At 45.4% G+C, this 12,314-nt stretch overlaps 1 protein-coding gene across 1 annotated transcript; it reads left to right on the top strand.

Annotated features, from left to right (window-relative positions):
- The first annotated feature begins 1,192 nt into the window (after positions 1–1,192).
- IRX2 (iroquois homeobox 2) lies at positions 1,193–7,035 on the top strand. Its single transcript, XM_064150415.1, has 5 exons — positions 1,193–1,507; positions 3,324–3,729; positions 4,187–4,933; positions 5,758–5,825; positions 6,526–7,035. The coding sequence occupies exons 1-4, from the start codon at positions 1,265–1,267 to the stop codon at positions 5,799–5,801; spliced, it is 1,440 nt and encodes a 479-aa protein (XP_064006485.1). The 5' UTR covers positions 1,193–1,264; the 3' UTR covers positions 5,802–5,825; positions 6,526–7,035.
- The last annotated feature ends 5,279 nt before the right edge of the window (positions 7,036–12,314 follow it).

Raw genomic sequence — 12,314 nt, 5'->3', positions numbered from 1 at the left:
GGGGTCACCCAGGCCTCTTCCCCATGCACCAAACCGGGAAGAATAGCAATGATAGAGATGATGGGATATTCCCCCCGTCCCATTCCTTCATATCAAAGGCACTACATGTCTACACCTTGACCGTTTGTAGCAATTTATCAAGCTATAAAGCTCTCACTGCCAAGGACAGGGTAATTCTGGATCTGATAATCTGAGCAGTTACTATTCTCTCCCTCCGTACAGGGAAGTTCTCAGACAAAGTGTTCTTCCCCTGCACACTACCCAGCTCCCTCCAGTCTGGCCCCGCATACCCACACGCCTGCAAATGCACTCTTCTGAAGTATGTGTGCGTGCATAATGGTACTTCAGTCAGTGAGTGTGTGATGGGATCCATATATTTTATAATACGTATTCTTTTCTGTTACCGACGTAGACATAGAAAGAGTGAACAAGAGGCTGTAATTGAAAGTCTGCGAAAGAGTATTTATGGCTCCGCAAGGCCGGAGAGGATCTGACGAGCAGTATCATCGTTTGGCTTCAGCAGTGTGCTCGCAGTCGGAGAGGCTGGCTTGCATTACAAAGCCTGCCTTCGCTGCCTGCCTGCTCGCCTGCCTGCCGGCCGCGGGAGGAGACGGGGCCGAAGCGGGAGGGGGCGGGCCCGCCGCGCTATGCAGATGAGTGGCGGTGACAGACAGCTCTGTTTTCCAATGTCCCTCAGAAACTCGGGTGCTCCTTCCCTCAACTCTTCACTTCAGACTCTATACTTCCCCCAAAATACAGGCTCGCAGGCGCTGGGGGAGCTGGCTGGCTGGGAGAACTCCATATGCAGCAGCCACTTTTCTGATTTTGGAGGCGCATCTCTCTCTCCTCCTCTTCCTTTCTGTTTCTCTCCCTTTCTCTCCTTTTCTCTTTTTATTAACCCTCTCCTCTTCCGTCTCTTCCAGATGCCCTTCCCCTCACGGCTAGATTTCTGACCGCTCGATTTATTTTCCCTTTTTTGGGGGGGTGTTCTATTTCTTGGGTTTTTTTTTCCCACTCCTGTTTGTTTTCATTCTGACGGGATGCGCATGGGGGGGAGCATATAACAATTCTAATTCTCTACATAACTGCACAGAGCCAACCGGAGAGAGAGAGAGAGAGAGAGAGAGAGGGGGAGGGAGGGAGGGAGGGAGGGCGGGCGGGAGAGAGGGAGAGTGAGAGCACGAAAGCAGCGCCAGGAGCAGCGGCAGCAGCAGGGCCGGTCACCCTCGCCCCCTCCCTGCTCCTGTGCACGACAGTGCAAGCCATGTCCTATCCTCAGGGTTACCTCTACCAGCCCCCCGGCTCGCTGGCTCTGTACTCCTGCCCGGCGTATGGGGCCTCGGCGCTAGCGGCCCCCAGGAGCGAGGAGCTGACCAGGTCTTCGTCGGGATCGGCGTTCAGCCCTTACCCGGGATCGGCAGCTTTCACCGCCCAGGCGGCAGCCACAGGCTTCACCAGTCCGCTCCAGTACTCCACAGACCCCGCCACGGGATTCCCCTCCTACATGGTAACTACCGAAGAGAAACCTTCTCCTTCTTCATTAGCATCCGCATTCTCACCCTCATCATCTCCAGCTTCTCTCCTCACACACTCAACATCAGCCCCCGACATCAAGTCGCGCAGCCGGGCGCCCCGCACCGTCGCCACCTCTGCGTTGCCGGCGCCAGCCGCGCACCGCACCGCGCCGCGCCGGGGCCGACAGGGAGGCGGGGAGCGGAGTGGAGCGGCGCGGCGGGCCGGGGCTGGGGCCGGGGCCGGGGCGCCGTATCGCTCCGAGCCCGAGACGAGTGAGGTCCAGGCGGGCCTGGGACCAGGGCTCTCCCCGCGTTTGGCCGAGTTGTGCGGGTGCCCTAATTAACGAAGTACGGATCGTCTCAAGCAGTTGGATGCTTTCATTCTCCCCCTTGTCCTGATTTCCTTTTTTTTTTTTTTTTTTTTTTTTTTTTTTTTTTTCCCTTTTCTTTCCCTTCATTTGACTGTGGTAGGATAGAGGAAGGTGATTTTTTTTCCTTTCTTCCTCCCCCCCACCCCTCCTTTTTTAAAAAAAATTCTTCTCATTTAAAGTTGGTGTTTAGAGGCGCTGCATGTTTTATCCCCGTGTGATTTTATTTACTTTTAGTGTCTTTTCTGATAATGGTTTAACTGGATTTTAGGAATGAAAAGGAGCATCTGTTTGCTATATGTGAGCTTAGCTTAAACCCACGATAGTTGTAGTGGCCGTAGTTTCGGATTTCACTTTCTTCTTGTTAGTTAAAAGCAGCATTTGCAAATCCATGTGTGTATTCCACGCATAAACTATATAAGTAAAACCATAAACTATATAAATAAGCTGCAAATCTAGATGGTAATATGATTTTATAAACACACACACAGATTTAGACACGTATCTAGTCCGCACACAAAGACCTGTGCCCGGAATTGAGGTTGGAGCCTCTGTCGAAATACTAGGAGGGGATAGCAGAGGGGTAGCTTGCTCTTCTTGCAAAGTGACAGGGAAATTATTTGCTTTCTGTCTGTAAAATACAGTGTATAAATTGTCGTTCCGTCTTTATTAGAGGTGATATAAAAGATCTGAGGTTCTCTCTTGCTTGCTTTTCGCGTTGAGAAGCGGTAGGCGAGTGGCTGGAAGTTGCAAGGAGGTTGTGAACTGTGTAGGATATTGGGCGATGCGGCGCCTGTGACTCGCCGATCTGTGGGATTCAGAGACGTGCTGGAAGTTAGCGAGTTCCGCAGCGATATCTTTAACTTTTCTTGCATTATGCAGACTTAAATAAGAGCAATTTAAACGTTAAAGGGTGAATTAAAATGCTAATTACATCGCATTTGAACAATTCGAAACGGTGCATATCTTCTGATTTGCAAATTGGATTTGCAATGCATTAGTTCAGTGAATTGCTAAGTGGTGGCTTTGTTGTATTTTCTATAGAAAAAAAAAAAAAAAAAAAGGAAACATCTTTTGAACCTTTGAAAGAAATGTAGATATCAAGACGCTACCTGTAGGGCCTTTAAAATATCTACGCGGTTAAAAAATTGTATTGGGAAATACTCAATTACAAGGAAGTGGAATTAGTCAGAAAGATTAAAACATCGTTGATTCTAAGCTCGTGTGCCTGCCTGTGTCTGTGCTGGGTGGAGAAAGGCGGGGGGGAGGGGGGAGGATCATAACTTAATGGCCTTTGGGTGCTGCTTCTCCCCCCTATAGAATATGGATACAAGACACCATACCGGGGAAATACAAATAAAACCGCCGATTTCGCCTTGACAACTTACTAATGGCTATCACCAATAACAAATTGCCAACCCCGCCGTTTTGTTCTGTCCAGGGCTCCCCTTACGACGCCCATACGACAGGGATGACCGGAGCCATCAGCTACCACCCGTACGGCAGCCCTGCCTACCCCTACCAGCTCAACGACCCAGCGTACAGGAAAAACGCCACCCGCGACGCCACGGCCACGCTGAAGGCCTGGCTGCAGGAGCATCGCAAGAACCCCTACCCAACCAAGGGGGAAAAGATCATGCTGGCCATCATCACCAAGATGACCCTCACCCAGGTCTCCACCTGGTTCGCTAATGCACGCCGTCGGCTCAAGAAGGAGAACAAGATGACTTGGGCCCCGCGGAACAAGAGTGAGGACGAGGACGACGATGAAGGCGACGGGGCAAGGAGTAAAGAAGAGAGTCCTGAGAAGATGCCCGAGAGCAACGAAACCTCCGCGGAGGACGAAGGTGGGCGAGGGGAGACCGCGGGCGTGGCGGGGTGGCTCCATCCCTCTCCGTCATATCGCAGCGGCAGCAGGACAGCCGTGAAAAACGGGATCGGGGGGGGGGGGGGGGGGGAGGGAGACCGGGACGGGCAAGCGCTGCGTTTAACAAAAATGCCCCAAAACTTGCCCCTTCCTGTCCCGCAAAGCTGCTCTGGGCTCTCGTTGCCGCGCAGTGCCGGTGCCATGGCGGGCGGGGGGTGGCAGCTCCGTACAGGAGACAGGCGGGGCAATACGGAGGGATGCCTCGCTGAAGCTAGCCTGTGGGGATGGATGCGCCTTGAAACGGGATTGAAGGGGAAAGGCCGTGACGGCCAGCATCACCCTGCCTTCCGCAGTGGCCGTGCTCCCTTCTCACCCGTTTTCTTTTGCCATTCTCCCCTTCCTGACTCTGCCTTTCTGTGCCCGGCGGACCCTTACAGGGATCAGTTTGCAAGTCGACTCGCTGACGGACCACTCCTGCTCTGCCGAATCGGACGGCGAGAAATTGCCCTGCCGAGCGGGCGACCCCCTCTGTGAGTCAGGCTCTGAATGCAAAGACAAGTACGAGGACATCGACGAGGAGGAGGACGACGAGGAGGACGAGGAAGAGGAGGAGGACATTGAGGAGGACGACGGCGGCGGCGGGGAGCGAGACCCACCAATCAAGCCCGCCACTTCTTCGCCCCTGGCCGCTGTGGAGGCCCCGCTCCTCGGCCACCCGCACGCAGACGCCGCCCGCAGCGCCAGCAAGGCGGCTCTGGGGGGCCGCATCTCCCCCGGGCCCCAGACGCCGGCCAGCAAGCCCAAACTCTGGTCGCTGGCCGAAATCGCCACCTCGGACCTCAAGAGCCAGACCCTGGGCCAAGGCTGTCAGCCTGCACCACTCTCCTCGGCCACCCCCGCTTCTGCACCGCACAGCGCTGCCTATTCGCCCTCCTCCCTCCTGGGGAGGCATATTTATTACACCTCACCTTTTTATAGCAATTATACAAACTATGGGAACTTTAACGCTCTACAGAGCCAGGGAATCCTGAGATACAACTCCGCAGCAGTTGCTTCAAACGAAGGACTAAGTCAGACTGTCCTAAATGCCAGCTCTGTCCACAAGCAGAGCAGTGACTCTTTGAAAACAATAACTAACCACCTAGAACAACATTACAGGCCCTCTAGTTATGACTCTAAGAAAGGTAGGTGACTTGTTTTCTCTGTTTTTTTTCCGCCTTCTTTCTCACCCTTCTTCCCTGACCCGTGCCAAATCTCTTTATACACTGTAAATACTGATACCTTTTCTGCAAAGAACAGTGAACACACTGTCGCTACTGCCGCTGCCTAGAGAAGATAGGCAATAGTTTAATCTGGGAATTAAAGCTGGCATGATGCCATAGTATCCATACATGCCTCTAACAACTGAGAGCAAATGTAAAAGAGGACTTAAAGATCAGTCTCATAGGCTGCAGACACAGCTTTTAAGAGTAATTTTTTTGAAAGATAACTATACATGAAGGTATTGAGAGCACTGGGATTACTGTCAGTAACTGTTTTTTTTTTAATTTATTTTTTGTTAGTTGTTTTGTTCTTTTGGGTTTTGTTTGTTTGTTTGTTTAGTGTTTTTTTAATGCCAAAATGGTTTTGCTCCTTGCTTCCAATATTCTGATGTTCTTTTTGCACCTTTTGGTTCAGATAATTGCTGACACTGGTTGTGAAATTATGTGGAGCACAACACTTTTAACTGTTTATTATTATTATTATTATTATTATTATTATTATTATTATTATTACTTGTTTGGCTTGGATTTTTGTTGTTGATTTTTTTAAAGACAGGTTTGCAGTAGTGTAATTGCCAGCCTCTTCTAAGAAAATACTTGAGATACAGCTAATTATAAAATATTGGCCAACCTTTTGAGTGAACTAGCTACGAATTCTACATGAGTGAGGGCTGAGACCTACACACACTATATAATCTGGTTAGCTGGCTCTGTCGTGTGACTAACTGAAGGTTATATTTTGACAGATCCCACTGAAGTCTGCACAGTAGGAGTACAACCATACCTATAGAAGTGCAATCACACAGCAATGCAAGTAAGTGAGAACATTTTTGGTTACACTGATCATTTGGCATCAGGTCTAAGACATGCTGCACAATTCTGGACTTCCTTAAAGTTAATTTCTTGCTTCATTACTTAAGAGTCTGATTACATAGTAAGATACTCTGTCCTGCTGTTTTTTTCAGCCCCCTCATTCTGACTTCTTTTTCCCTAAGATTTGCCTTACGTTTAAACTCAGATTAGACAGTTCCCTCACCTTAGATACTCTTTGCTTGTTTAAGGCAAAGACGTAATTATTAAAATGTCATGGAAAGAAAGGTTTAGAGAAGGTACTGTTTATAAAAAGTGCTTGTGCCCACATGGTAGTAGTTCTGAGTGAGGCTTCATGCAGTGACTATGTATTTAAAGTAAAAAAAAAGGATAATTATTAGAGACTGACATGCATCTTAAGTGAGGTACGTTATCTGTGAATTGCCTCTTGCCTAGCTAGGGATATCACTCCTAATACTTCCACTGTTTTGAGGCTAAGTAAACAGCAACAAACAAAGCTACCCTGACAGTATTTTTTCAACTATTTTTTTTTTGGCAGAAGAAATGAGATTAATAAAAACTTGCCTTATTTACTTTGTAATTTTTTTCTCCTGCCCCCACCCCCCAACCCCGCCACGCATTTAATGGTGTTAGAGTGTAATTGAAGGATTTTTGGATGATCTGGTTTTTTCCTTGGTCCACAGGTAGGTGTCACAATTGCTTTGAAAAAAGTCAGCAAGCCATCATCTCTCCCCGAGCTAATATATATATAAAACAAATCTCTAAATCCGGATCACATCTTGTGCCACTGTATAAAAGAAGACCACAGAGCACTATTAAATCTTCAGACTCTAATTATTAAACCAGAATTTTGTTGGACATATGTGAGTTTGCTGGTATAGTATAGTTTCCCCAATGTATGTGTGACTTTTGAAAACAGATCTGTTTTTCTCAGGATATCTTGAATTGATCACTTCATTGCCACGGTATATATTCAATAGGTGTGATAGGATTTATTGTAAAATTTATTTGTAAAAGATGTATACAGTAGAGATAATAAAGATGTGATTGGAGAACTTGAGTCCTTACAAAGTGGAAACAAATTTGATATTTATTTTTGTAATGATATAAAGCTTCTAGTAATTTATGCAAGTTGTATTGCAATGGAATCTGAACTTTTTGTAAATAAATTTTGCCTGGTTTTTATTTGAAACATTGATGGTTATACAATCTTTGGTTCTTTAACGAGAATTCTTTACTAATTTATATCTCTAATTGTAAATAAAAACAGACTAGTCTGCAACAATATGGTGGTTTTCATTTATTTTCCTCAAAATAGTAATTCATTACTTAGAAAATGACAAAGGTTGTAATTTCACTAGTAGAACTGAGGCCATAAAATGAATAAGAAATTGAATACTTTGCATAAATTAATTCCTTCTGGTTTGTTCCATTATACTTAAGCTTTAAATACACATGTGTGCAAATATGTATTTGTATATATATATGCATACATAGAGAGAGTGATGTGAATATATGCATGTTTCTTATAAACTATTTATGTTGGGTGTGAAGTAGCTCTCTATTTGGGTTAATATTCTTTAAATCCACCATTTCTAGGAAAAAAAATGAAATCAGCTATTGCTTATATCTAATTTCTTTGTTCCTGCTTTTTACAAAGAAAAAAAATTTCGAAGTTCTCTTTTTGTGGTTTCTCCACTTTCTTTATACCAGTAAACCATATCTTTAAAGTCACATTGGAAATCCAATTTGATTTGGCTCATAAAATCAGCTAACTAATCGTTTTATTTTTTTGTAAAATAATGGAAATCGTCATATAATATAATTTCAGAAAAAAAAGAGAACAATCATTTATTTCCCCCAAAAGATAAATTGAGTGAATATACCTTACGGTTATAAAACAAGAATAATAGCTTCTTAGATTGCCCTTTAATCAATCATACACTTATTTTTCAAGAGGCTCATCTATTTTATTCCATGATTAATAATGTTCCAGTGTGAGAGCATTATTAGATCCCAGCAGGGGAGATCCTGAATGCTTTTAGCTGCTTTGGAATGGTCAGTTGGGGTTCATTATGGTCCGATATTGAACAATTTATAAAATCTTGTCTAAACATCTGCCAGCTCAGATAGGCTGATGTGTCTGAAGATGGGAAATTGCTGGACCAGTTGATATTGACAAACGGATCTCTCTCCAGTGGCTTTTTGTTCACTGAAAATTAGTGGCCTCTTGCTCAGGTCTTGTTAGAAAGGGCATTTGAAAGTGATCTTAGATACTTCAGGCATCAGCCTTGGGAATGTTAACTGGATAAAGAGGTGTGGTAGTCTGGTGTCAGAAAATATGTCGTGATTATAATAAATAGGAGTAAAGGAAGCAGTTTTTCGGAAATATATATGCACAATATCCATGATCCATCTTCCTCTGCACCACCACCCTCCTCCCCTCCACTCCCATTTCATATTATACCCCTGTGAAGATATCCAAGTGATTGAGAAAATGCATGTGTTTTTCATCTGACAGGGCAGAGATTAATATTGTAATTCTGGAAAACTCTGGGCTCCATCTAACTAAATATAAAACACTGAAGGTCTTTGCAGCTGGAGACATACGTTTGTAGAATGATTCTTCTTTGGTCCTATAACATCCTGTTTTTCATTGAGGTAAAACGTATTTGTATCTGTGTGTAGTACAATTAGACTAGCAGCTAAGTAGTAGCTCATTTCCCCCCTCCAATTTAGTAGTCGATGTACATGCAAATATTTACTGTAATCATCCTCGACCACCTTTACTGTGCACTTCAGAAAGACTCTATGAAGGGGTATTTTATGTTGGGGAAGGTGCCTGAACTTTGTCTCCCTCACTTTCTTTCCCTCACTCTTACTCCACTTGTCCCCACCACTCACGTTTTACGTTCCAGGCCTCTGTTGGACACAGCATGTACATTTCAATTGGTAAAAACCAAAAGCTGTGGCAGAGATTAAAAAAGGCTAACGACATTCCTTTGATGTTTATACACCCAAAGACTTATAAAAGATTTCCATAATTTACCCACCCTTGCTAGTATTTAGACCTGGATTTCTCGCTGGAAAGAAAAGTAGAAATACTTGGAAAACTCGCTTTTAAGTCTTCACTATGTATGTAAAACCAAATGGACTTCTTTCATTCTCCGAGAAATTCACAAGTAGTTCATGGACACCAAATGATTTGGCACACACCCTCCTCTCTTCCCCCCCCCCCCCCCCCCCCCCCCCCCCCCCCCCCCCCCCCCCCCCCCCCCTTTTTTTAAAAAAAAAAAAAAAAAATTAACAATAAATGAGTGGGCAAGAACTGCATATTCAATGTAATTTGAGATTTAATAATCAAAGTTGAAAGCAGAAGGAAAGTGCAGCCTCATTAGATTGTTGGCACACACAATGCAATTATTTTAGTATAGCAAGAAAGAGGGATAAGTGATAAAATACATCAGTTTATGTACAGTTTTATTTCATAACAATGTTAATCAGACCACTGGGATTAAAATGTTACACCCCTTTCTATCTTTATTCTTTCTCCCCCTACCCCCTCCTCTCATTTCTGTGCTAGTTTGGGAGGAGGAGAGACAAACCCTCCCCTCTTCGAGGCCAGAGGTTTCATTAAAGCTGATTTATTGAAATTCAGGCTTTAATCTCAGGTGGTATCCCGAAGGAATTGGTTCTGTCATCAACTAGGAAGAGGGTCGCTTTCCACTTTGGACTTCCTGGGCTGCTTTTTGACTCGCTCCTTGCAAATGTCAACATTTGTTCTCAGTAAGAGTGTTTCAGGAAAGCTGTTCACCAACTGCTTTTGTGAGTGGAAAAAAAGCATCGCCCACCTTTGCTTGGCTGGAGACTGGGGAGAACGGATGGGGACGGAGGTAACACGCAGCCTAAGTCAGCAGCGGACAGACAGGTATACGTGGTAATTGCAGCTCACGGCTGGAGAGGAGAGGGCCCGGCTCCTGGAGAAATGAATATAAAACGTAATGTTCACCTGCTCTTCCCTCATCTCTCCTTTTGCATCTTGGCCACAGACCTTTTAGTCCCTGTAAGAAAGAGAGAAGCTTGTAGGGGAAAAAAGATAGTAACAGAACCGTGAAGAGGAAGAAAGAAGAACTGCCTTCCCAAACATCCGCACGCGAAGGAGATCCCCAGGCTTTGGGAGTAAAGAGTGATTTTCAGATGAAGAAACAAATTGGAAGGTGCAGCGTCCAATGTAGCCCTACCTGGCGGCACACACCTCCCTAATAGACCAATAATTAACTCTCTAGAGGTGGTCCAGTATCCCCACTGAGAGAAACTGGAGCCGTCCAGGGCCAGCACACGGACCAAGCAGCCTGGAGCAGAGCAACCTGGCTCTGCTTGACTTGGCTCTGCTCGGACCGTTACGCCGCGGCTCCTCTGTGCCCGGCTTCACTGGAACAAAACGCAAACCCTCTCACTTCTCGCCACTGGAAGTTTCTGTCTCTCTCACATGGTACATCTCAGTTAAAGGAGGTTCAGGCTCTCCGAGCCGCTGAGGAACGTGGCAGGGATGTAATCGATAGAGGGAGGATGTTATTGCTTATTAACTTTTTCCTTTTATTATTTTTTTAAGTAGAATTTACACGTGGGTCGATTCATTGCCTTCTGTAGTCAGACGTTTCTCGGGTGTTTGGGCAAGCTTTTCACATTCCAAGTTGACGAATAGAGCCTTTCCATTGTAGGAGCTAAATAATAACGGATTAAAAATATTGCTGATATCAGTAATGCAGCTCATTACGTAAAACATCGTTCACCCCTTTGTTTTTAATTAAATATCTAATAATTTAGTTACGTTTCCAGCTTCTGAAGAAAAAAGAGCTAGGGGAGAAAAAAAAAAAAAAAACCAACAGCACCAAACAGTTAAGAAATAAAGGGACCCACGGTGAATATTCAAAGTCCCCATGCATCTAATCCCAGATTATTACTCGGCTGCTCTCAGGCAGACTCCTGATGAAACCTACAGAGGGAAGACGCGATCGGAGGGGCACCCGCGCGTCTTGGAGCTGCAGACAGCTACCCAGAGGCAGGTAGCTCTGGGGGAGCGCTATACTTGTGAGAGCCCTGGACGAGGTCGTAGCCAGGGTCTCGCAATCTGGGCCAGTTCCTCCCCACCTCCATCCATGACTCACGGGAGAATATCACCATTTCAAATCCAGTGTGGGTTTATCCGGCTGCATTTTTGCCTGAATTAAAGGTAGGCAAAAGACAGGGAGACACGGCTGCCCTGCTTCGGGGCGGCCACCGTTAACGTGCTCCTTTTGGGATCTGAGGATTGAAATGAAAGGGAAGGAGGGGAGGGAAGGTCACCCCGGCTCAGCTCTCCTCGGAAAGGCAGGAGCACAAGCCGGCAGCGAAAGTGACTTCTACCTCACTCGGATTTGTGTGATTCGTGACGGAGGATTTCAAAACACTCCCGAGTATTTGGGAGGGGCAAAAAGATACTAATAGTCGTGCTGCTCCTCGTCTGTGTGGATCCAGGCGCTATTCGGGTTCTCATAAACGCCCCTCGGGTTCTCAAAAACGCCCAGGAAAAGAAAGAAAGAAAGAAAGAAAGAAAGAAAGAAAGAAAGAAAGAAAGAAAGAAAGAAAGAAAGAAAGAAAGAAAGAAAGAAAGAAAGAAAGAAAGAAAGAAAGAAAGAAAGAAAGAAAGAAAGAAAGAAAGAAAGAGAGAAAGAGAGAAAGAAAGAAAGAGAGAGAAGAAAAGAAGTGCATCTTATAGGGAGATAAATTGACAATTTATTGTGTATAACTTCTGATCAATTATTAATCGTTAGTGTCAACATCAGGGTTATAATTACCTTCAGTTATTTAAAGGAATATTTATTTTTTTCTTCTCTCTGATCTGGTAATTAGTTAATGCTCTGGAGTAATGAATTCAAAGCTGATTTGATAATGATTGAGACAGGTTTTTTTCTTCTCTCTTTTGGCAGCCTTGCTCGCGTAGGGGGGAGGGGAAAGAGGGAGGTGTCTCCCCCGTTTGCGAAAGAGTCCATGTGAAGGCAAATCACAGCGCGTTTCACTTTTCAGACAATAAATAACGATTCTGGGAGGAAAAGAGCGAAATGACAAACAAATAGAGTGCAGCTGCGATGAATAAGGCCGATCAAAGTTACCGGGGGCCGACGCTTCCCGCAGCCGCAGCAGGTCTGAGTCCCATAAAGGTGCCAGCAACTCTTACCTCCCTCCCCGAGATCAAGGGAGAGGGCGAGCAGGACATGTTAACCCCCTGACTTCTTTCCGAGATCGTAGGAGGGAAAAAAAAAAAAAAAAAAAAAAAAAAAAAAAAAAAAAAGGGGGACGGGGAACGGAGTGAGCTCAGTGTTTCTTGGTGGGAGAATCCTCAATGCCTTCGCGATTGCCCCAGGGAATGGGGGTGCGTTACCTGGAGTTCGTGAATCTCCCGTCCAGCCGGTGTGTGCTGCTCGGCGGGCGG

The sequence above is a fragment of the Pogoniulus pusillus genome, chromosome 10 (genome assembly GCF_015220805.1).
Source record: "Pogoniulus pusillus isolate bPogPus1 chromosome 10, bPogPus1.pri, whole genome shotgun sequence".
In the NCBI taxonomy this organism is placed as follows: Eukaryota; Metazoa; Chordata; class Aves; order Piciformes; family Lybiidae; genus Pogoniulus; species Pogoniulus pusillus.
This window is presented reverse-complemented; position numbering and strand designations above follow the sequence as displayed.